This window comes from Taeniopygia guttata, chromosome 2, assembly GCF_048771995.1.
Source record: "Taeniopygia guttata chromosome 2, bTaeGut7.mat, whole genome shotgun sequence".
Classification (NCBI taxonomy): Eukaryota; Metazoa; Chordata; class Aves; order Passeriformes; family Estrildidae; genus Taeniopygia; species Taeniopygia guttata.
In genome coordinates this window covers 21,213,425-21,239,361 of record NC_133026.1, presented here as the reverse complement: position 1 = coordinate 21,239,361, position 25,937 = coordinate 21,213,425, and the positions used below count along the sequence as shown (strand labels likewise).

Sequence of the window (25,937 nt, the reverse complement as noted above, 5' to 3'; positions counted from 1 at the left end):
AGCTTCTAACTAGCAATAATCAAGTGATGTAATAAAGTTCTAATCTGAATAGCATCAAACAACATATACACAGTAAGATGCATTTAAAAATTTTATATATTTGTCTTAATATATGAATTTGTACATTATTTGAAAGTTCTTTAAGATCTCCAATAGTACACAGTAAAGCTTTCAGTAATACTGTTAAAAAAGCCCACAACACCTTAATGAAAGAAAATTTTAAATAATGTAGAAAATACCTTACCTTACAGTATCTCAGTGACTCCATCAATGTCAAAAAGCCTACTGTTGCCTGTTTGTGTATGCCAAGAAGTTCTGTTCAAAATAAAACATGCAGTTGTAGTAACAATAGCAAATCTTCAAGATAAAGTCAAAAATTGTAATTTCTCTCTCTATAAAACAAGATCTCTGTAAATAAGATCTCTATAAAACAAGATCCAGACTCAAGGTTTTAAGAGGTTCCTGTTGATAGTCTCTTAAAAACCTGTTGGACTTTGTAGGAGTTACAAGTTGTAAATTGTACTTCAATTTACATTGCAATTATTCTTAGAAAAATCTAAGAAGAACAGCTATCTTCAAGAAGAGAAAATCCCATATACATGCTTAAATAAATGTTTTTTCCTCTCTCCCTCTTTTTTCCTAGAGTTCCTTGGCCATATTTATCTTAACCATTTCACATTCTGAATATTACAACATAATTTTTGAAATAATTTTTTAAGCAGAAAAACTAATCTGATTTTCAATACTGACTTCCATTTAAAGCACTCAAACAAACACAGCTGACAGAAATAGCTGAAATATTTATGTACTACTGATTGGTAGAGCACTTACAGAGCCTTATTTGAGGTCCTTTAATATAAATAAAGAGAAAGTACTTCAAAATTCAAGCTTTGAACCTAATTATATAGATCTAGAAGAAGCTCTGGGCTTTTGTATACATCATCTAAGGAGTTCCAAGTACTGTCTGCTAGATCCCCTAACACTAACAAGAGCAGTACATACTGGAAGCACACACTGTGATCAATTTAAGAATATCTAGACTTCTTTTGTTTTGTTGAACACTGACTTCCATATTTGAAAGTTCCCTCTGAAACACTAATTCTCAACCATAATTTTTAACACCAGTCATCTGTGTACAACAGCATAAAAATAACATCTTTGTCCATGGGCTAAAGCCTCAGGACCATAGAAAGTGAAAGAAACCATTCTGAATTTAAAGAATTCCTGGATTTACAGAAGTGAACTCTGCAGTACCAGGCATGCTATACTCCCGTCACCAACTTCAAGTTTACCTCACTGAACTTTGCAACAGTGCAGAACAGTTATTCTAGTAATGGTTTAAAACAACAGTACATTAGAGAAGTAATTTTATGCATCGCTTATTTCTTAAAACCAGTAACAAAAAGCAATGTAAAGTTTTGTCCGCTAAACAAGGGCTTCAGATGTAGGAGCCAATACCTGGGCCCAGAACAACTAAGTCACATGTAAATAATATTTACTATTCAGAAAATTATTCAACATAATGCTATTAAGTATTAATACTTTGATTAAGATTAAGTACTTTGTTCCCCTCACAGATAACTAGATGAGAACTCTGACTGATAACTAGAGAGTGCTGTGATTCTGGCTACAACAGTAGCCACACAGTGTGATTATTCTGAATAGTTAGTAGTCAAGCTACACAGACTGTGTATTCGTGTAGGAAGCTCTAGGCTAACTTCAGCTTGTAGTCACTGATCTACCCATGCCTCCTTCAGAATTAGACAACACAGAGGAGAGACACAAAAGCAAACACTATTCTCATATGATTGACTAAGAAACAAAAGGAGACTAGCTGCACTAAATGAAAGTTTATTCTGTGAATATCCTCACCCCACAAAGAGAGAAGATGACTAGAAGACATCTGATAACACCAAAAATCAACTAAGAAAATGAATATTTATGCCTCTTGGCACAAAGTTAGTTTCTCTTGCAAAAGACTCAAAGGACTTTTGCAAAGGACTCAGATTGAACCCATTTCTGTTTCCATCCGCATCAGCACAGCGCCACCCAGCGGCCACAGCAGCCCCACAAATCCCTGGCACCGCCCGGGAAAAGCGGTTCCAGCCCTGGCAGCATCCATAGGGAACTGCTACAGCGCACGGAGGAACAACAGCCCCAAAAAAGCAGTAAAAAATACCAACTACCTCCCCATATCTTCACAACGCGGATAGCTGTGGCAAGAGAGGAGATCAGAATAAGAAGAAAGGTTTAAAGGAGAACATGTAGATGGTCAAAGAAGAGATATCATTTCACTGGCATTTTTACCACCAGTGGCCAAGAACAATTCCAGTTAGTAACTCCTACCCTATTTGGAAAATATGCAATACTGTGAGAGCCAGTGCTCTGAGTACAATCTGCAAAGACATGGTAATTCCTCAAGTTTGGAATTCAGTCTGTTCTTTCATCACTGCTGAAATTACTGGCAGTACCTTTAAAATGGCTTATAAATAATTTTAATTATTTAATAATTAAAAACTGCTTATCTAAATAGTTGAAAAGAGGTAAAGTGACTTCAGATAACTTCAGAATAAAACAGTATTCAGTCCTTGTTATTTTGATACCTTCAACCCTTCTACATGAAAAGCTCATAAGCATTGTGGTTTTCATGTAGAAGCTGAAGATTTTAAACACAAAGAGAAGCAAAATCCAAGAGAAACACTCAAAGAAGATGACAAAAATAATTTCTATATAAAGGAAATGTGACAATGTATCCAAAATTCAGCCTAGCCTAAGAAGTTGTGAACAGTACCAGCTGCTCTTTAGCTTTCTTTTTGATAGACTGTAACAAATTACTTGGTAACAAATATGATTATAGACTTAAAACTGTGTATAAGCATGTTCTGGCTGCAGTTATCCAATGGCTTCAAGAAAATTGGGGGCTCCCAATATAAAATCCAATTACTTGACTGGTCAGAAAAACTAACAGGACACTTAATACCAGATCCTTAAGAACTACTAAAGATCATTTTCTGTTTCTCTGCTCTCCACAAAAAGACAGACTCTATGGGAGTTCTTGTTCTAGGTTTTTAGGGCAGAACTGACTGAGAACCTAAATGTTGTCCAGTACTGTGTCCAAAGCAAGTTCAGCATTATCAGAAAAGAAAAAAATTCCAACTTGGATAACTAAGAAATAAAGCCTACCAGAAGATAATCTGTAAGGCAAATGAGGGAACGAACTCACAGTTTTCGAAATCAATATATTGAATTGCGGAACAGCAATTTAGCCTAATGTAAAGGAAAGCTCCTCGAAAATTCAGATTGATTGATTAATCATAATCTAAAAATTCAGACTGATATATCATAATCAAAAAGAGAAAATTAAAAATACTGAAGAAAACATACAGATAAAACCCAGAAGGCTAATTGAAACACATTTCTACAAGAAATAGGGGGGATAAATGATAACAATGTCAAATAGAGGAAAGTTAAATAGAATATCCAAATGATATTCTGTAAGTCTGAAAGCATAGGTTGCATGAAATCATAACCAAGTGCAGGTCTAAAATCTCTCAAGGGAGATTATATTACTTGTTCATCATCAAACCAGAGCATTTTGATTCAGGTCTTTCATGAACCTCATTTCAAGTAAATATTTTATGTGCTGACTTAGATGATGGAAAATCATTGTAAGAAACATGCTGATGAACCCGAGATCGACTTTGTAGCAGTTAAAGAGGAGATGTGAACAATTCAAACTGTTCCTGTTTTCATATAATCTCTATTTGTAAAATGAAACCCCAAAACCACAAAAGCCCTCTAATCACGAGCCTCCACTGAATCACTCCACTATGTTAATGTCTTTCTTGCACTGGGGAGCCCAAAACTGGACACACCACTCCATAGGTGGTCTCACCTGTGCCAGAGAGAGGGAAAGAACCACCATTTCTCTTCAGCTGCTGGCTACCCTCCTGCACAGCCCTTCTTTGCCAGAAGGACACACCAGTGACTGAGCACAACTCACTGCCCACAGGGGCCTTGGGTCCTTTTCTACGAGGCTGCTTCCAAGCCAGCCAGTGCTGTTCCACGGGAATATTCATTCCTGGGTGTAGGACTTGGGTACATCTCGGGACATTACTGTCAGTCCATTTCTCTAGTTTGATGTGGCTGTATTGAACGGTGGCCTTGTCTTCAAACTTCCCAAATTATAGAGCCTGCACTCCCTTCCATCATTCAGGTCATCAGGTAACATCTACGTTCAACTTGTAGCTGACAATCCTGTATTCACTGATACTAACATCAATTTTGTGCAGTATGCTTTATTTCCATTTGAAGTCTACTTAATTCGAAGGGCAGTAAACAAGGAGACTAACAAAACAGAAATGGAATATATTCCAAATCTATAGGTCAGCATCTCAGAATATGTAAAAATAACAAGCATAAACTAGCACCAACTTACTCATTCCTGAACATTCTCTGTCTCCATCCCACACGTTAGAAACAGCATGTCCAGTCAACAGCAGATTAATCAAACTTTGGCTACACAACAGAAAGAAAATATGTGAGAAATAAGAAATGAAAAGGGACAGGAAATTTATTTCAAAAAAATGCGGTTTTCTGTAACAAAATAAAACAAATTACTGGATTACCCAAGCAGACATTTTGTAACTATTTTCCATTAACTAGTGTGTATTTTAATTCAGGAACACTAATTATCATCTCTTCTCTTTCAAACACGAAATTGATATAGAATGTAGGCCTGAATTTGACAATTATCCATCTGAAAATTCAACGAGAACAGAAGCATTTCCTCAGAACTGATGTACCAATAGGAGTTAGAAGTGAAATAGACACACTTTTCAGTGCTGCTTTTAGTTATTTTCAAGTTACAATTGAGTCTCTTTTTCAATGTCAGTAACTTCCTAAAAGAATTATCAGTTACAGAAGACCAGAATTAGCCCAAAAATCTATTTTAAGTGGTACCAAACTTTTTTACCTTCCATGACCATAAACAGGATCTATCAATGGTTCAGTTGCATCTTCAATTTCATTTTTTATGTTTTCTATACCCTGTAGAAAAATTAGAAACATTTTTTCTGTCTTAAGGAATGAGCTGCAACATTTATACAACAGAATGCAACAGTGAAACACTGGGAGGCTGATGTTTTTACATTAACTGATAACAGGCTGCTTTCTCTTCAAAGGAAGATGTTTTCAAACATCCAGGATGTTTTCAAAATGTGTAAGCCTCCCAGATCCAAAGAGAAAAAGACAAACCAGAACCCAAAAACCCACAAAGGACTAAGCCTTTCAAATTTTTAACCTGGAACTGTACTGCAACATAGATGAAGATATCATTTCACCAATTTATCTGGACTTGACTTAGTTCATCAGTTTATTTATTCACCTTTTACAGAAAAAGGGTTACATGATCAAACTTTCTCATAACAAAGAAATAAAACCCACCCAAAAAATACATCAAGCAACCCACAAACCTTTGTCAATATTACAGAATACAGAAAGAGCAATACTCCAAATCTGTTTGTCCATGCTGAATATTGATCCCAAACTGCAGCCTTCAGTTCAGGGAAGCTTTTGAATGCTCGTTTGCTAAAGACAAAAAACAATAACAAACAAACGACAGAAGAGAAGTATGTATTTAGATGAAGTATTAGAACAGTGTCACAAAGCACTGCCAAGAATTACTAACACCTAACATGAAAATATCAAAGTAGAACAGCTCCGGTGTTATATACAGAATGACACAGCAGCTCCTCTGGAGTTATGGTAACTGCCATCTGCAGATGATAAATAATTCTGGAGCAAAATGCAAAAATGAACTATTTTTATATGCAAACACTAACCATAAAGTTACATATACATGTGAAAGAGCTGAGTGGCTTGCACCACTACTATAATTCCATAAAACACTGTTACTGAAATTGCAAATAGACTATGTCACCGAAATAACATTTACATTATACAGTGTTCTGAATGACATTCAGCTCATAAACAATGGAGAAATAAACCTTCTGCTTAACCAGGTAAGACAATCTTTCAGGCTTTTGAAGCAATTATTTTATTTCCCATAGGAATTTGACTTTGTTAGACACTAGCTCTGGAAAAAGCAAATAGTTCAAAACATTGAACAGCAGTACATTGACATTGGGGATACTATCTTATTGGTGACTTATGGTGACTGCCTGAATGATAAGGTAACACCATGTGATCATATGTTTAAAAAGGAAAAAAACTGAGGAAGGGAAGAAATTCATCCATATCCGAGTGAAGCAACACACTTGCAATTCCTTGGATAGTTAGAGCTAAATATTACATTTCAGAACACAAACATTAGTTTGAGTAATTCAAACTAGATCATAATCTTAGCTTATCTTACACAAACAGTACAATATTTTCTTTCTGATTTATTGCACACTTTTAGTAAGCTTTGTTTAAAAAAGAAACAAAGATCTACAAAAATGTATCCATAGATGGGTTTATTCTGGCTAATACTCGATTTCTAAACATCCTTTCTTCATCAGTAGAGTACATACAGCATACAAGGTATGCAAGGCAAAGCCAGTTCTGAAATCCATTTCATGACTAAAGGCAAATGCCAAAGTATTGATTCCCAGTGAGAACGACAGAAAAAAATTTATTCGGTACCACAAGTCCAAAGACTGAAGGGAAGAGCAGGAGAGGAGGAGAAAGGGTGGGAAATTAGTGTTTTGATCAGCTAAGTTTATAAAAATTTTATATTCTCCTCTTTCTTATTTCCTTATATGACAATAGGTTTAAAAAATAAACTATAATTACTACTGATGAAATGAGTTGTGGTTATTTCAGTTGTAATTAGCAACATTTTCCATCTCAGGTGTTTTTTGGAATTCTGCTGCTCTTTATTTACTCTTTGGGGATTGATTTGTATAATATTTACCCAACTATTCACTGTGAAGATAAAAGGCTAACTAGAACTGTGAGCTCTGGGTTTAGACCCCCAAAAAAGAACAGTGTTTAAAGTAAGAAACAAAAATCAGTCTTGTATATGAAACATTTTAAAAAATGTTTCTTATGATATCTCAAATCAGGAAAAAGTACTGATGACATTATATAATTATTGAAGATTATCATCTTTCACTTAAATGGTAATCTTGATTGGACTCCCAGAACTCTGTTTTCATAAACTTGAAAAGCATAAACTATCTAGCCAATTTATCATATTACATTGCTCCAGTTTTATTTTAAAGTCTAATACTTATGCTCAAAATTATATTCCATTTAAAATGGCTAAAATGCAAAAAAAACCCACAAAATCCCCAAACCAAAACTTGAAATCTAAGTTTAACCTGATGAGTAATACATAAGAAGTTCCTCACCATACCCCTTTCAGGCCTGTGAATATAAGTGCAACTTCAAAATATTGTATTTTAAATGTTCCAACATATTACTTACTGAATTAATGCATGAAATCGCTCAAAGCCAAGCTCTTCGACAGCCAAGGCAGCTATACACAAGAGACACTTTTCAGCACTACACATGGCAAAAAAATGACACAAGATACACACAGCAAGCTAGAATACTTTCAAGCTCTAATTATATTTTTAATCCTCTCCTGACATTTAAATTTAAATGATTAGTATAAACTAATTTACTGCAACATTAAGATTCCACCACACAAATTAGTAAGAACATTTCTATTTGGACTAATCAATTTATTAAAAGCACAAAGCCACTGGCGTGTTGGAAATATTTGTCATATACTGAGCTGTTGATTTTGTACAAAATGTGGTTGTCACAAAGTCACCAAGCATATGCATACTATAGATATAATTTTGGAGGTCAACAAGAAGTACCATTTCCTAGAAAAGCAAGCATGATTATTTGGATCATTTTATCAGTGTAGGTAAGCTGTATTTTTTCTTTGAATATATACCTCGGTTACTGAAATTTAGTTTGGTTTTTTCCCCTTTAATGGTTATTTATTACAAATGAAAAAAGAATTACTCCAAACAGCATTACACATTCTGTTTTTAAATAAGTTCCTGTTGTTTTATTTCAATAATGGATAAACAGCCTTTCAAATTAGTGTGTGTCCAGGACATAAAAAAATACAGCATTAGTGTCTTCCCAAGTTCAACACAGGCTTTATACCTTTCCTTTATCTTTCTGCTAGTAGAGCAGTACACAAAACTTTTTTTGCTTTCTGATTGATACTACCTGATGCTGAATATTTAAACAATGTCTGATCACCAAGCTACAGAATGTGGCTGCATACAATCCAGTTAAGATCTGAAGCCATTAGGGCTAGTACCACTGATCAATTCTTCCCACCAGAATTCCCCAAAAGGCATTTTATGCCTATTCTGATTGCATTTTGAAAGATGTACTTAATTTGCCCTACATGCAAATAGAACTGATTCTTAAGCAACAGAATACTTCCATTTTTGATTTAAGAAATACAGCAGCAGCCTTAAAAATTAAAGCTTTTGCCATTTGAATAACTATAAGGAATTCCTTAAATTACCAAGAGTAAAACAGGACTTAACAGAATGTATTTTTAAGACATTTTTATAAAATATGAAACAATGAATCTAAATTGCAGAAAATGCTGCAAAAACTAACCTTGCTTGAAGAACACATGTTTTTGTAAGCAGAAGGTTAGAGGGACTAACTCATATAAAGCAATCTTTGAACCTGGGAACTTGCACTACTAAAGCCAACACATGGCCAACAAGTGACTTCTATGCACCACAAAAGCAGATGAAAAATGCTATTGCATTCAGTAAGTGTTCTCGAATCCACCTTTTGTTCACAGAGCAGGATGATAGGCAGTTTCATTCTGTTACTAAAGAACAGAGTGAAATGCTAAGATAATTACTATTTGAAATAAAGGGAAATAAGTAGAAATTCTAAAGAGAAGTAGAGCCATACATAACCCAAACAATGCTAAATAAAGACAGTGCTTAGTAGAACGAAAAAGAACAAACAGCAAGAGAATGTGAGATGCATGAGAAATACAATTGTTTAGAAATTCTTTAATGATACTGTATCATGCTGTGTCTAAGCATTTTTCATTACTTTATTATAAACATACCCCCATATTCAATTCTCAAACACTTGCCATATGGAACTGTATCTCTAATACTCCTTGCTCACCCAACTCATCTCTTAAGTCCTATCAACTACAACAATGCCAGTTTCTATTTTTATTGAGTGCAACAGCCAAGCAAGAAATAAATGCACTAGCAGCTACACAACTTTACATTACTCACAGTATCTTCTCCTTAACATCTCTGTCCCAGCCCTAACCAGGTTAAGAAGATGTTTTACAGGCAGGACAGAGGAAGGGAAAAAAGCCCAAACCTAACTAAAATATATCTTAAATCAGTAAGCATTACACACAGAAGCCAAAATGCTGTACATAGGAGAGGTGCACTCAGTGTCTAGCAGGGAATGTAGAATAGAAACAATGAAAGAGATCAACATTGCCCACAACACAAGCAGGCTGTACATGGGAAATATATCCCTGGCCTTCCTTGAGCACATTCCATGTTATTAAGGACAAGTCAGGCAGAACTTGAAGACTTGCACAGAAATGTGAAAAAATGAAAAATGTAGTTATGTAATAGAATGGATTAGTTCATAAGTGTCAGTGTTCAGTAATTATTTACTTGAGTGTATGTTTAAAAACATTGTTGAACATTTTCTACAGTTAAAAGTCCTTTGGAATCAAGCAATACATTAATTAGTAAGATCCTGTAGATACCTAGTCTCTGCTTCACTTCATCTAGAAAACAAACTTGCTATCACTGGCAAGACAACTAAAAAAAGGAAAAAAAGCAATTTCAGAGTTACAGCTGCCTTATCTTGCAAAGGATAAAACAAAAAATTTGCAGATAAAACTTTATAATACTTTTTCTTACTTTATAATACTTATTCTTACTTTAAAAAATGCTCACCTTGGAGCTCTTATGCACTGACCGTCTGTTTTTGCAATTAAATATAATTTTAATTATTATTGTTTGAGCCTCCTCAAGCACAGGGAGTATTTGCTAGAAGCAGATGAAGATGACTTTGAAAGAGCTCCAGCACTACAAATTTCTATAACCAGCTGCACACATATAAATTCTATTTGTCCAAATCTTACTTTGTAGTTATGCCACAAACTGATGAATAACATATTCCTTCCATCAAAAGATAGCACCTCTAAAGCAATATGTTCTCATGTGAAGAGATTTTCATATTTCTTAAGGCACAAATTGTGAACAAAAACTAAAAGAAAGAGCAGGTTATCTTTTAACACATTAGATCTTTCCTGTTCAAAGATTAATAAATACATCTCTCCGATCACATGCGCACAGGCAAACTTCCCATGTCACTAACTCTGTAGTAGTTAGATATGACTGGATGCCTCATCTTAGTGCAACAGATGATGTCTCCTGGATCCTTAATGTCAGTAACTCATGAAGGAGTGAAGACATTTGCAAAAAGTAGGTAACTGAAGAACTCCAAACTTCCAAACTACAAAAAAAATATGGTAATTTACCAGAAGGTGATTTAAACTGTTTGGTACTGCACAGACAAATGGGAAAAGGCTACTTCTCCATAACAGAGGATCCAGAATAATTTAGAATAAATAAAGCATTGGAGAATTTTATACAAAATTCTTCTGAAGTCATAAGTGACAAGTATTCTTCCAGTGTTAAGAAGCACATAGATGTTTCAAAATTAAAGATGCATCAGGTCCCAGTAAATTACAAAATAAAACTGAAGATTATGGAGATTGCTGAAATTCTAAAGAAACATATATGTTAGAACTCCAGTGATAAGGCATCACATTGCTTTCAGCAAAAAGGATGAATGCCTCTAATTACAACAGACAAAAATCTGTCTTTTGCTAATGGAATCACAAAGGCAAACCCCCCACCTGTGAATTAATAAAACAGCAGTGGTCCTTCAAAAACCATGTAATACTTCATTAAGTAATGGGTAATTTAGCACAGAAATGCATCTTACAAGGTTGCTCCTCTTGATGACTAGATTCTGCAGGACTTTCAGAAATACTAGCAGTTTCTTCGGTTGTTTTTCCTCTTATCCATGTTGCCAGACAGTATGACTCAGAATTATCAGAGCAAGCCATTTCCAAAATATCACATAGTGTATGACAGAGAAGGTTCTTCTGCTCCTCTTCTGAAAGATCAGAAACCTACATGAGTCTGATTGCTGAGAACCACTGTCATTCATATATAAGCTACTAGTATCTGTTTTATACATTAATGAGATCTAAATAATTATTACTTTTATCTCATTAATTACTAATGTTAATTGCTCTTCAACTCTACTGGACCAAAGATTATAAGGCTGTCTTTAGCAAAATGTGGTTTTATAGGATTTGTAATCCATTCCCTTTCTTAATAAAGGATTTCAATTAAATACTTCTAGAACACAGAAGTATTAAGGACCAGCATAGACCTCTCAAATAGGAGTTCTGAAGCACATAGTATACATACAATATGGACGAACACAAAGTGTGAAATATTTTAAGTTTTTTTAACTAATGCAAGTTTTACAAATAAATAAAATGAAAAAAAATAACGAGGGGGAAAAAAAAAGTGTCTGAGTACCTGGACAGTCTCTCCAAGAAGACTTTTCACTGGTAAAAAGCCTCTTCAAAAGGAATGCCTTTGTTACCAAAGAATAAAATATTATTAAAATACAACAAATAAAATAAAATAAAAACACTACCTTTTGCGTTATGTCACAAGCACCAAAGCATTTTTGCATGTTTTTAAAAGAGTTTCAAACTGCTTACCATTCAGAACAAGACTCTGAGCCTGCCCTGTTTACTGACTTTTCCCCATCAAACCAGCTACAAAGGTGGCCTCATAGCCACCATTAAGTTTGAACCTCAAGTACACTTCAAATACACATAGTGCATATCAGCATATGCACCTCCAAACTCACAGGACTGCAGGAATGGAGGCACAAATGTTTTTCAGAATAACTGACCAGTGTTACAAGACATCTCTAGTCACTAACTTTAGTAGATAACAAGCCCACCTCCTTTAACTATTTAAAATAATAACCTGCAGATCAGGTTAAAGAAATCCTATGCATCTCCACATTTCCTATGCTTTGTTTTATCATCAACACTAACGTAATGCTGCAATTAAAAAAAAGCAAAACAAAAAAACCTCCAAGGCACAGAGAAGGAACAATGAAAAAAGAAACTTCATGAAACAGAGTCTTGCTATTTCAGGTATTTTTAGCACCTCTGAAACAACTGGTTCAGATTTCACTGCTTTCCTGACACATTCACCCTGTTCTCCCATTACAGATTTTTTTTTAAACAGATTTTTTTTGCAAACATTGCTAGATGTGAAAATCAACTACTTCAAATATTTCTAATACAAAATTACAAAAAAAAAAAAAAAAAAAAATCAGACACTGTGACAGACATTACCCTTATAGGCAGGGAATTCAAGAGATATGAAAGGATTAGGATTAAATTTGTATCTGATCTTTTTCTTCTCCCTTTTACAATGCATTCCTGATTTTGAAGTTACTTCTGCTTGGATCAGCCTGCTGCATTTCCTCAAACAAATGTCCTTCTGCAAATTTATCGTTCAAAATCAGCCCATGCTCATCCCTGCCTTTTTACAGAGATTTTGTCTCCTCCACACTTTAATTATGAAATCAAAATACAACTGACCTGCAAATTTTTCATTTTTATTTCAGCTACAAATATATAAAGAACAAATTTTGGGCTCACTGATTTTAAACGATTCCCACAATAAATTCATCTTACCTGCACAGGTGCTATCACTGCACAAGGGCCACCTTCAAATTGCTCTAATGCAGTTGATTCAGAGTCACTAAAAACAAATCCTGTCAAATGAAAAGATTTTATTTCATGAATTATGTAAACAACTATGTATATTCCTTCCCTAACAGAAATGACACCTGATTTATTTACCTTTAAAAATCAGGTTTTTGTTTCCTTGATAATGTAACTGCATATGGTTAAACTATCTGAAGCAAAAAAGTCATGAATACAGATGAAAGGACAGACATTAATTATTTATATCTTCAATTAAATCATGACCACAAAGGTCCAAGAGTTAAGAGTTTTAAACAAAAGAAATTTTAACTTAAACCATGGTTTTTATTTTATGATAGTTTATTTCTTATCAATAAATTTAAATTAGTGTATTATTTTGTCTACATCTGTAATAAAAATACATCTTGGAACCTTCACTGAACACACAAAATACACTTCTATTCCTGATGAATGGCACAGTATGCCTCCCACTGATCTCATTTTTGACCTATCAGCACATCCTATTAAGATTGAAATATGCTGAGTAGCTTAAATATTCACTTGCAATCCCTGCATCAAACCTCTTAATGGTGTTCTTTCACAGAAGATACACTACATTTACTGAGATGCAACATCACCTATTTTCCCCCTTTAGCTTTTAATGCTTTGTATTAATTATTTGTATTTAGAATTATATTACAGTCACATAATAAAGCAAATACTGGAGCAATTGCAGCAAATTTGTTTCATTACCATCTTGCCCTTAAACTTGTCTTTAAGATAGGTGATTCTTATCCTTCATTTCTCATTGATAAATGCACATGCAATTACCTTGATGAAGCTGACACACAGCAACTTAGAGTGAGTGGTGTTTTGCATTATCCTTTTAAGTAATGATAAGATTGTGCCAAAGTCATTCTAGTTCACTGTAATCTAGAAACCATGCAACTGTAGCCAGCAAGTAACCAGCACACACAAGCAAGTGGGGGCAGGCAGAAAGGGGATACACATGCATCTTGTCATGGACTGACAGTGTCAGTCTCAGCAGAAAGTTCAATGCTACTCTCCCACAAATTCTACTCTTCCCAATTCTGTAGGATTACATGCTGCCACAACAAAAGCACTCTAAGCCCTGAATGTGAATTTGAACTGAGGAAATGCATCCCCCCACACTACAGCATGGCAAGTACATCATCCCAGGCAGCAAGAGATAGGACAAGTGCACATTTTGTACACCATACTTCACCACAGAATAGTAGTTCTTCCACAGCAATGTGAATTTTTATTTTTTTAAAGGACCAGGGTAGCCATGGGATTTCTGCTGTATCTGACCAAAGGCTCCAGGTTATTTTTAACCACATGTGCAAACATACATTACAAAGATATATTTTATATCCAAAATGTAGGTGCCTATGTCAAGCCAACATACTTAGATCTGACATCAACTGATGTGGCAATGAAGCTCCATTAATTCCTACTTGAAGCAAAGTTTGCATTAATGCAATTTCACTGCCCTGTTAACATACCCTACTAAGAAATATCATCAGTCCCTTTAACTTTCTGAATTGGTTTGTGCAGGCTTGGAATATTAAAAAGTAAGTCCTCCTCTGCTTTGAAGCGTTACTGCATGCCATCTAAGCACACGTCAACAAAAGAGCTTTTTTAGTTTTTTTAATTATTTGTTTCTGCAGAAAAACAACATACTTGGTTGTGGTACCACTAAACCACACTTAAGAAATCTTGAATTTGCTTCACATTCTTCAGGCTTCTTATAGAAGGCATGAACTGTCTCAGCTTAACCCTGCCCTGTTTTTCAAAATTGCTTCCTAAAAACAAAAAACATCAAGTGATCCACCAGAATGAATACAAATATGAAGAAAATGTAAAGTCGGCATCACACAGAATTTCACAGAATACAACCACAGGTAAAACACATATAAAATACCCAAGGAAACACTTCTTATTACTTAAATGCTGCTTAATAAATATTAAGATTCTAAAAGCTGTTAAGCAAGACAATGGGCTTCAGGCAGTATGGTCTTGCTCTTTTAAAAAAGTTTTACCTGAGCTGACTTCCAATTCTGTAGAATTTCAGAAATCAGCATTCCAAGCTCCAGCTGAGTTCAAGTCTACCTCAGCCTTAAACCACACCTGCTTACCTTTTTAACCCTCTAAAACAGTCACATTTTGGGTAATCTCTGTAAACACTCATCAACCCCACATTCTTCCTTCTGATCCTTAAGAATGACCTGGCCACCCTTTAAGCTACCAAGATGAGCATCTTTGATCCAGAGTAACTTCTGCTTACTCTCTCTCAACTTTTCATATCTATCATACAGCTCTTTTCACTCAAGGAAAAAAAAAAAAAGTGCAACACAGCCAAAATATTGTTTTAAAATTAATTTTCCTGCCTTTTATCCATGAGTATAATTAGAAACATTTCCCTGCAAGAAACATAAAATAATGTCATTACCATATATCTTCCATGTCATCTATAACCCTATTAAACACTGCATTGACCCAATTTTTTCAACATCGCTACTGCTCTGCTTCTTTAACCTTTTGAGGCAGCGTGACAGGGAGATGAAGTGGATCTAAGTTCCTGTTGGTAGCCAGTGCATTGCCCAATATTTTGAGTAATGACACTGAGAAATTTGTTTGTCCACTATAATCACACAACACAAAGTTTTATTCTCCTTATTTCCCCATTTTGCATTTATGAATGTCCATGTTTCTTTCTTGCATCTACTTCTTAGCTCTTCTATGTACAGTTTACCAAAATTAGTGTGTGACTTAATTAACCACTGTTGTCCTTCATCTAATATACCACATCACAGTCCAAAGTACTACAAAACCCATTCAATCTTCTATTATGACTACTCCACTGCCTTCTTGCATCTTTTTATTACTAGCCTATTTCTAAAAAATATTTTTTCCATGCAAGACACCATAGATTTAACTGTCATTTCACAAAGGATGCTGTGTCTCTTCAGTATTTTCACTCTGTACAAAACTCAGTTCTACCTGAATGAAGAGACAAGGGAATTAGCAAAGAGCACGCAACACGAACAGGCGATCCTTGCTGATCCAATCTAGCTATAAAGACACTGCACTATCCACCTTTTGTCCTAGAATCACAGAATATGTTGAGTTGGAAGGGAACCACATGGGTCATCAAGTCCAATCCTTGTTCCTGTACATGACACCCTAAGAGTTATACCATGTGCCTGAGAGTGCTGTCCAAATGCACCTGAACTCTGTCAGGCTTGGTGCTAAAACCACTTACGTGGGAAGCCCATTCCAGCGCTCAACCACCTTCTGGTTTTTCAAACCTTTTCCTGATACCCAACCTAAACCTCCTCTGACTCAGTTTCATGCTGTTTTCTCAAGTCCTGTCACTAGTCACAAGAGTGAAGAGATCAGAACCTGCCCCTTCACTTCCCCTTGTGTGGATGTTGAAGACCATGAGGAGGTCTCCCCTCAGTCTCCTCTTCTCCAAGCTGAACGAACCAAGTGACTTCAGCCACCTCTCACCATGGAAGTGCATTTCTTTTTCTCTTTTGGGATACAAAACCTGCCAGACAGAAACACTAGAACAACACATTATTACCCAAGCATGAGGTTTACAATGTACCTTAATGTTTCATTCTTTCTCTAGCACTGGGAATAGAATGATACACATTTTGCTTGTGGCTTTGGGTTTTCCACGTGTATCATTACAGTAAAATGAAACTTCTGAAATTTTCTGTGGGGAGAAAAAACCTCAGCAAACAAAAAACATTTTCCTGCCCACATAAAGAAAGGAGGATTTACTATAGCAATACCACAACAAAACTCCGCTGAGCAGATTGTGGCTAAAGAGACAGAAAGTCCTGTAAGGGATTAAGGAACGTATACAAACTACCTGGTAGGCTACCAGGAAGCCGGAAGAGAATCCAAACAAAATGGACCTTTTTACACTGTATCCATATACACAAACTGTACTTCCCACTATGCTTTTGCGGTTAAATGCTTGTTGGAGAAGACCAATCCATATATTTCTTTCCAAGAACCAGGGAGAACACAGCTTACGTAATTCTGAAAGGATGCTGTGCCCAAACCTGCCAGACACTTATACTGGACAGACATGATGTCTCATGTCTTGGGGATGATCTGAAGAGCAGTTCTATACATGAAATTTGTGCCTTGGATCAATGGAGAAATTTACTCCTAACATAGGTATGTTCCTTTAGGGTTCGGTCATCTTCTCAGCTCCCTCCCAAGTCTTCACATCTATGCCAGGAAACACCGAAGAGCAGACTGAGGCTTTGGACTACATCCCTGTGTCTGCTTTCAGGATTCTGGTAAATGGAATCCACAAGGTTCAAACTCACACATTCAAACTCACACAAAAACCCTCACAACAACTTTACAGCCATACCTTTGTTAGGTCTGGAATAAAACCAATATATTTAAAGTTGCCAATGCAGAAACCTGAGGGAATTACTGCTACTAACTTCCAACAAACACCCACATGAGCTGGAGTCAGTTCTGTATCTGCTTGCAAATCAGCCTGTCTTCAAATGAGTATGATGGTCAATGAGTCTGGTGCATAACAGGATTCCTGGAATGCACCGTCTTCACTGAGAAACTGACAGCTATCAGTCTTACCTTCCCCAACACCCTCCCTACTGCCTACTTTTCTTTACAAATGAAAATCATACCTCTCAGCTTCCAAAGGGTTTGAGAAAGGATCAGATGATGTTCAGCAAGTATCCAAAACAAATGCCAGTGCTGGCACTACAAGCAAAAGAAATAAAAACAAACAAAAAAATCCAACCCCAAATTAGTTGTTTGATGCTTTCAGCACTTTTTATGTGGAACAGGGTCTATCTTTTAGACTTTCAAGTTTTTGGAAATAATAAAGCTTTATATATTTGTTTGGGTGTTTTTTCTTTTAAATCTTGATGAGTCAGTGTTGATGGGCCTCCTTTGCAGCAAGTAAATGCTGCAGAACTTTTTCAACAAGATAGAAACTGAAAGCTGGGTGAAAGTATTATGCAGCAACACAAGGTAAGTGATTGGAACTGACTGTTTTGATTCTCAGTACAAGACCTCCAAACAGTCTAACTTAATGTCACGGGGTTCTGCTACACAAAATTGATTATACTGAGAGGGATATAGAGAAGGGAACAGGTACACTACATATTCTAGTCACAGGACTTTCCCTAAAGACAGACTGGAAATAGCTCCATTGCAGAAGCCACCAAGAACTCCAGAGACCTTTTCCATTAAGTCTTCACTCAATCACAAGTACAGCGCATTATAACACACATTTTAATAAATTTTGAAATTGCTGAAATTTCTCATAAAAATTATCTTTAAACCTTCAAATGTGGCAATCCAACATTACCAGTTAAAGAAATAATTAAGCCTTTAAACACCAATTCCTCTTTTCTGACTTTGCCGACACCTTATACTGAAACCGCAACATTACCAAAACTTAAAGAGATATTACAGAAAGTAATTATGTATCAATAAACAATTTTATTAGGAAAAGCAATGGCTTTGCTGTGCCTGCTTAAATTCTAGATCTTAGGAGGAACTTGGCTTTTTTTCCTAAATATTTATCACTGAGTTATCTGAAGACACATAAACCTAGGGAAAAAAATATGAGTCTGGTAATATACTATGTCCAGTAGTGAGGAGCATCTATGTAGCTCCCAAATCTACTGAAACGATACAGATGACAACAACCGTGTTAAAAAAAACCAAAAAGGAACAGAGGACGCTAAGAAACTTCTGTTTCAAACAACTTTAACCCAAGACCTGGATATATTTCTTTTTTATCTATAAATTCCACTATACACTATTTCACTTACAAATTTTCTCCAGGAATCAATAGTTTTATCATGAACATGAATCATTACTGGAATTCCTCCAAACCCACAGCCAGTTATAGAAAAGGCTATTATTCCTTTCTTTCAGCCAGGACAGGCACACAGACTGATTCCTTGCATATAATTCTTATAGGCAAGCATTGCAACTGCACTTTTAAGGATCACCAACAAGTTATCATCAAGAAGAAATGATGCACTGTATACACAACTTAGATGCAGAAAAAACACCTTACAAATACGACATGTTCCCGCGTTACTAGTGCTTTACCTCTCGACATGTCCTAATACTGGCATGCACCTGCTTCCACATGGTCAAATAACCAGTTCAAAAATCAAATCTGCCTCTGTCCCAAGTTCGGCCCCGCTTTACTGTGACTCATATGTTCATCACGAAAAAACCAAAACCAAAGCACAACTTATGTTCGTTTCCACAAGCTACGTAAAATCACGACATAAGACGCCGTTGTTATATTTAAGAAATTCAGACCCTTCTCTACACAATTTTAAGTTCCTGTGGAGATGTGTGACTAAAGACGATTATGCTGCAAAAAACCAAAATAATTATTTAGCAAGGGAAGCTGCTGCATCATTTTCCCGCGTGGGCCAGCGCGGAGGTGCCGCTGGCACAGGCGCAGGAGCAGCGCCCGAGGCACGGCGCCCCTCAGCACACGGCCCCGCGGCGCGGGGGCGGCCGGGGCGCTGCGGGAGGGCGCTGCGGGCGTGCCCCGGCGGGCGGGCAGCGGGGCGGGAAGGGCCGGCGGGGCACGGCGCACGCAGGTACCTTGCGCCCAGCGGCAGAAGATGGTGTCGGCCAGCCCGCGGGGCCCGGCCTTCTTGCCCCACACCAGGTGGACGAGCTCCTGGCCCGCCTCGGACATGGCGGGGCGGCGGCGGCCCCGGCGCCGGGCGGGCGCGGCGGCTCCGGCGGCTCCGGCGGCCCCTGCGCAGAGAGGCGGGGGCGGGGCCGCGCGGGCGGGGCGGGGCCGGGCCGGGCGGGGCGGGGCGGGGCGGCCTTTCCGCTTCCCTTCCGCTTCCCCAGCAGCCCCTGCTGCTTCCGCGGGCCGGGGCCGTGTGCGGTGGTCGGTGCTGTGACAGGTCCGGGACGGAGCTGTTCGCTTAGGGAGCAGCCTTTCGAATTGAACGTTCCCGAGATGAAGCTGTTTTGTATTCGCACTTGGAATTTTGCCTGCCGTGTGCTGCCTAAATGGAGCTGCGGTGTTGTGCCTACTTTCTTAATTACTGTGTCGGTAAGGTTGGAAGGGAGCTTTGGAGATTGAGAATCATAGAACCATCGGCGTTGGAAGGGACCTTTACGAGCATCAAGTCCAACCATCACCCATCACTGCCACTGTAACTACTAAACCACATCATAAGCGCCAGATCCAGACACCTGTTAAACACTTCGGGCATGCTGGCTGCACCCCCTCCCTGGGCAACCTGTTCCAATGCCTGACCACTGTAACGGTGAAAAAGATATTTCTAATAATCGAATCTGAATCTCCCTTTTAACGATCTCCACATCAGCTGGTCCAAGCCGTTTCTAAGGCAGTCACCTGGAGCCTGTGACAGGAAAGTTTCCAGGTGGGATTTGAATGTCTTCGGAGAAAGACTTCATGAGCTCCTTGGGCAGCCTGTGCCAGTGCACTGCCACCCCCAATATAAAAAAATTGTATTTCATGCTGAGGTGTAACTTTCTGTGTTTTAGTTTATGGCTATTGCTCATCATGTTGCTGGGCACCAGTGAAAAGGGCCTGGCACCACCCTCTTGGCACTCACCTTTGAAGTATTTATCTGCATTGATGAAATTCCCTTTCAGTCTTCTCTAGACTGAAGATGCCTAGTTCCAGCAGTCCCTGCTTGTACAAGAGATGGTCCAGTCCATTAATCATTTGCTTGGCCCACCACTGGACCCTCTCCAGTAGTTCCTTGTTTTTCATCATATACTTAAGTGCTTTTGTAAAGATTGAGCACATATTGAGGCTATTACATGTACAATCATTCTAAATTAAATATGAAAATAACCAATATCAAGCATGTTTCTGAGTTTTCTGACATGTCATACCACAAATTGATCAGAAGATGGGGTGGTTGTACTTCTGATTTTTAAACGTTTTCAAGTATATGCACAGTTAAGCATTTTCTGAGTAATTACTGACAAGTCATCGATTTCCTTCAATGTCAATAATCAGAATGGATTCTGGAAATAAATAATGCAATTATAATGGACACTTTTTGATTTTTATCATGAAGAAAGAACTTCAAACAATGAGAAGGAATTTAATTAGAATTAAAGGCATCATGACAACAAAATTAAGTTCTGTATGTACTATAGCAAAGGTCATCATGTTGCTAGGTTTTGTGTCTTTCGAATCAATAGTGCAGTAAAAAGCAAATTTTGATACACCAGATGGATATACCAGACTTGAAATTGTAAACATCCCATGAGCAGGAGGAAAATACCAAAGTGCATTTATTTTAAAGTATGTTGTTTTATATACATGTGAAGTATTTAATAAAAGTAATCGTCAAAATGGTGCCATGGTGCAAGTCTAAGTCAGCTCAACAAATTTCAGACCATATCCATTAATAGGAAGGTTTTACAAGGCAGAGGGGAGAAGTGCAAGTTTTAGGCCAGCTTTTCAAATTCCTGGGCTTGTTGTAAGAAAGAAAATTTATATTGTCATGGATGCTCAGGGTGCAATCTGAAAAACAATTCAGTAGAGAGAGGGAAGAAGGCACTGTAAAACAAGGATACTGAACCTGCAATGGGGTGATGGCAACTGCTGTATGGCAGAGAAGTTGTATAGCATCACCCAGAAGCACCAAAAGGCTGGAAAACCTCCTCCTACACTTCCATCTCTGGTATCATGGATCATTGATGCTGTTGAGGCAGGTCGGGAATGAACAGACTGCTCAGAAGGCTGCTGAGAGTATAACTCCAATTTATTTCAAAATGCATCGCTCTTTATACAGAGCTTCATCCAGGCTAGTTCCATTGGTCCTGAAGTGAAAACAACTGACACCACTGGTGCAGAGTGCATGACGCACAGTGATAGAACTTAACTATAAACAGTGTGAACAACAAGGAGATAAAAGGTTATTTACATTCTTCTCCAACTCTTTCCCAGACTTCTGCCTGGCTAGAAACTCCATTTCTCTCTTTGACTGAATCTGAGACCAACAGATCATCGCTTCAAGAAAAACATTTTGTGTCTCCAGAAAGGGCAATGAAACTGGCAAAAGCGAGTGGATCATGAAGAGTGGCTGAGGGAGCTGGATTGTTTAGCCTGGAGAAGGGGAGGCTCAGGATGGGCCTTATCACTCTCTGTAGCTCCTGAAAGCAGGTTGTAGCCAGGTGAGGGGTGGGCTCTTCTCCCAGGCAACCAGCAGCAGGATGGGAGGACATAGTCTCAAGCTGCATCAGGATTGGTTCAGATTCGACACCAGGAAGAAATTTTTATGAAGAATGTCATCAAGCATTGGAGTGGACTGCCCAAGGAGGTGGTGGAGTCACCATCCCTAGAGCTGTTCAAGGAACGACTGGACGTGTCACTCAGTGCCGTGGTCTAGTTGACAAGGTGGTGATCTTGGAGGACTTGATGGGCTTGATCTGGAAGGTCTTTTCCAGCCTAAATGATTCTATGACTCTGTAGTCATTGTGGAAATGAAGTTAATGAGCACGCCCTTTGATTTCATAGGAACACCAGGTATTCACGGTGAAACTTTTCCATGTGTAAGAAAAAGCTGAGTCACAATCTGGAGAGCTGTGAGCCAGAAGAGATTCCACAGTTTAATGTGCTCTAAATTAAAGTGCAACAAATTTACTTTGTCACCATGGAGTGGAAGAATGCTGATAAGCATTCTTCAAATCTGTGATTACAGACCTGCAGGTGACCTAGCAGCTCATATCTCCTGTAACATCACAATATAAAATTAAATATATATTTCCAATCTGAGATAGAATGACAAATTGCCATATTTTGGTGCAGCAGCAGTATTTTGTGACTAGTTTGCAGCTAATGCCTTGTGTTGTGTAAAAATGCTCTTACCAGCAACTGATGTGAACTGTGATATTGCTAATTTGATCTGTATAATTTGGTATGAGAAAACACATTTTCAAAGTTACTCACAATACTGGCAAAAGCAAAGACAATAATGAGAGACACAAGATGTTAAGTGATTTCACCCATCTTGATTTGGTTGGCATACAGAACATGGAATTCAATATAGACAAATAAAAATTAATTCTTCTAGGAACAAGGGAGCAATTCTGGGGATATGTGCCAACTGCAACAATCTGTCATGCTGGTTAGGAAAAGCACTGGGAAATTATTTCAGAAATACTATGAAATATCACTGAAATCATTAGCCTCACTAATAAAAATGGTAAAAATCTAACTATATATCAACTGTAGCAAACAACTCTATGAGCAAATGAGACTCTGGATGTCATCAGTTTTTCATAAGTGTTGGGTATTCATAATAAGATAATGATGTGTTGCATATGTCTACCAAAGATTTGGACAAGAAGCTTTTTTGTGAATTTGTGTAGATAGTTGAGTTTTAGTTAGTGAGCAGGAAACTAAAAAAGATGATTAGAAGAAAATACAAGATCAGTTGTACAATAGCACATTGACAGCTATGCTAGATTTCAGAAATAAATGTAGGTGAAGTCAGAACTCTTAACAAAGAGAGTGCAAATCTGCATACTACCACTTCAAAATAGTATTTTAGAAAATTATGAAACTGGCACTTAGATCCTTTTTCTGTGGACTCTGGGATGTAAAAACTCGTCTATGAAGTCATGGCTTCGTGGAAGATAAACAGCATATTTATCTGCATTTTGGGTCTTTTAAGTCCTTCAAGTATTTAGAGGTGTGCAAACAGAGAAAGACTTAAAATTAGTGCTCTGCAGCATTGTTTAGTTATATTATGAATAATATGTATCGATTTTACACTGCTTTTTCAAATAGTTTCTCTTAATGCAGGTATTTTTTTTCCTTCTTTTAATGTTGGACTGCCATCATGTGGTTGGTTTGGTGACTTAAGGTGCACCTTTTTTTTCTTTGTGCAGTGCAGCTGATTCTCTTTGCAGGCTAGTGTGGTGGGTTTGGGGTTTTAGGAAAACATAGCAGATACTGTTCTCTCCCTTCTAATCTCTAATCCAAACTCAGATTAGTTTGATTCTGTTGGTTGCAGTATGTTACATTTTAGAACAGCTCTCCACTAGACAGAAGGAGTAGGTAAAGAACATAAACATATAGTTTAGACTATATGTTTATATATGTTTATATATTTATACTATAAACTTAGAGTTTATAACTCTAAGTATACAGTCCCATTTGGTTTACTTAATATATTTTTTAAGAATTAAATCTCATCATGAAACTTTTTATTGAGAATGTATGGGTTTACTGCTATGAACTGTTGACGGACAGCAGTACAAGTGACAGACATTGTAGATTTTTGCCAGACATAATTCAGTAAAGTTCATCTACACTGAGATAGTTTTGCCTTACTTGTCTTTAAAAAAGCTGGCTTGGGTGATAGGAAAAACAAATCTATTAATTAATGGGAGGCTACTTAGTCCATACAGATCCATAGGGAATTGCAGTTGTCTTGTATTACTAAATCGTTCTGAGGAGGTAAAAATGCGTATTAAAGGTTTCTACAGTTCCCTTTTCTGTTTACTCCCTTCTTTTAATTACCTCATCCTGTCCTTCTGCCCTCTCAACACAACAAAACAAAAATCAGTCTATCAATCAGATGTGTATAGAAAAAAATGTTACTAAGAAGTTGAAACTTGTAGGCTAGAAAATGTTGTTGAACCAAATGACAGAAAATTTTAGGTGTCTACCTGTTGGGGTTGGATGCCTGCTTCCTACTGGTGTGACTCTATCTGGACTTTGTTTATAGTACAACATGAAGTACTATATGACTATTTGCTCTCAGGGTGATCACTGAGGAGAAATTTTAATATCAGAAGTCATGCTCAAAACTCCATTTTGTGCACATTTGTGATTGAGGAATGATGAATGTCACCAGCTTACAAAATGCTGATTACTCCATCCCTTGTTGGAGAGGCAAGTTTTGGACTGTAGCTGACATTGATTTTTCAAAATGTTTCTTCTCACTGAAGGGGTTAAGGTAATTGCATTAACAGTGATGGCAAAGTGGTGATGGGAAGAGATGCTGATCCCTGTTTTGTGCTGAGGTCAGACAATGGGACAATATGTGTAAGAGACAGTAACATGGTCATGCTTATATGCCCAGTGTACCCATCCTGAATTGGGGTAGCCTAATAGGGGGTTTTGTCTGGCAAAAGAAAAGGTCCTACAATCTAGAGCAGATTAAGGTACTTTTTGCCAGGAGAAAGACTGGGAGGAAAACTGGGACCCAAAATTTAAGTTCTTCAGGTGTCAAGAGACATCCTATGGCCCTGACACTTTCATGATCCCTTTTGTCTCTCCTTAGACCTCCTTGTTTTGAGAAGAGGGTAAAACTTTTATTTTGACCTATGTATTAGGACCAAATTCTCTGAGGAGATAAGAGTCCAAGTCTAAAAAACAGAAGGCTCTCATGTCTCTTATTTCCTCTTTTGAAATGATGAATTAGTGTTAGGTGGAAAAATTTCCTAGTTTACTGGCTCCTACTGAAATTACAGAAGAGAGCAAAAGGGCAATTTCATAGTAAGCATCTGCCCTCAGAATCTGTTGGTGAGATTAAACAAGCCAGTGATTGTCCTGTGCATGTGAATGCTTGGGATTGACATCTTTGTGGAATGGGAAGGAGTTTCAGGAGAATCACAACTTTCTTTGATAACAAGGTAAAAAAGAATTATTTCTTGTGTATATAATATATTATTTCTTATATATATAACATATATATAAATAGTGTCTTAATGCTATAGACAATAGATTAGTTTTGGCTAAGCTGTTTAAAACTGATGGAGCTAAAACTCCATCATTTGCAGTAACACCAATGAGTGAATATCCTTGTACTCCTAGGATAACCTACATCAGATCATAACCATTCTGCTCACTGTTGCATTTCATTTAGGATTTGTAACTGTATGGAAGAAGAACATGGATTATTTCAAAAACAGTCATTTATTTTTTGCAAGTTACCATGGCAATTTTCATGTTGTTTAATGATGAGAGTCATCTTTTCCCTGCCAAAGCATCCTGAGGTTCTCTATTATTTTCAGATAAAATGATTTTATGGAGACCGGTCAAGTTAAACATCCATTATCCTTACAT

The 25,937-nt window shown here is 37.2% G+C and overlaps 1 protein-coding gene across 4 annotated transcripts in view; it reads right to left on the bottom strand.

The window, feature by feature from the left end:
* MINDY3 (MINDY lysine 48 deubiquitinase 3) overlaps positions 1–19,800 on the bottom strand; it is a 49,830-nt gene extending 30,030 nt beyond the window's left edge. The window contains exons 1-10 of one of the 4 annotated variants that reach the window (XM_072925498.1): positions 19,460–19,800; positions 17,503–17,578; positions 12,788–12,867; positions 11,604–11,661; positions 10,996–11,169; positions 7,432–7,483; positions 5,475–5,589; positions 4,976–5,049; positions 4,439–4,518; positions 245–315 (exon numbers count right to left, since the gene is read on the bottom strand). In XM_072925498.1, the coding sequence (XP_072781599.1) occupies positions 245–315; positions 4,439–4,518; positions 4,976–5,049; positions 5,475–5,589; positions 7,432–7,483; positions 10,996–11,119 (516 nt within the window). In that variant the 5' untranslated portion in view covers positions 11,120–11,169; positions 11,604–11,661; positions 12,788–12,867; positions 17,503–17,578; positions 19,460–19,800. Of the gene's footprint in view, positions 1–244; positions 316–4,438; positions 4,519–4,975; positions 5,050–5,474; positions 5,590–7,431; positions 7,484–10,995; positions 11,170–11,603; positions 11,662–12,787; positions 12,868–14,503; positions 14,626–17,502; positions 17,579–18,946; positions 19,004–19,459 lie in introns of those variants that run through there. The other 3 variants (XM_072925497.1, XM_030264611.4, XM_041714397.2) reach the window with 3 other exon arrangements.
* Positions 19,801–25,937: the final 6,137 nt, after the last annotated feature.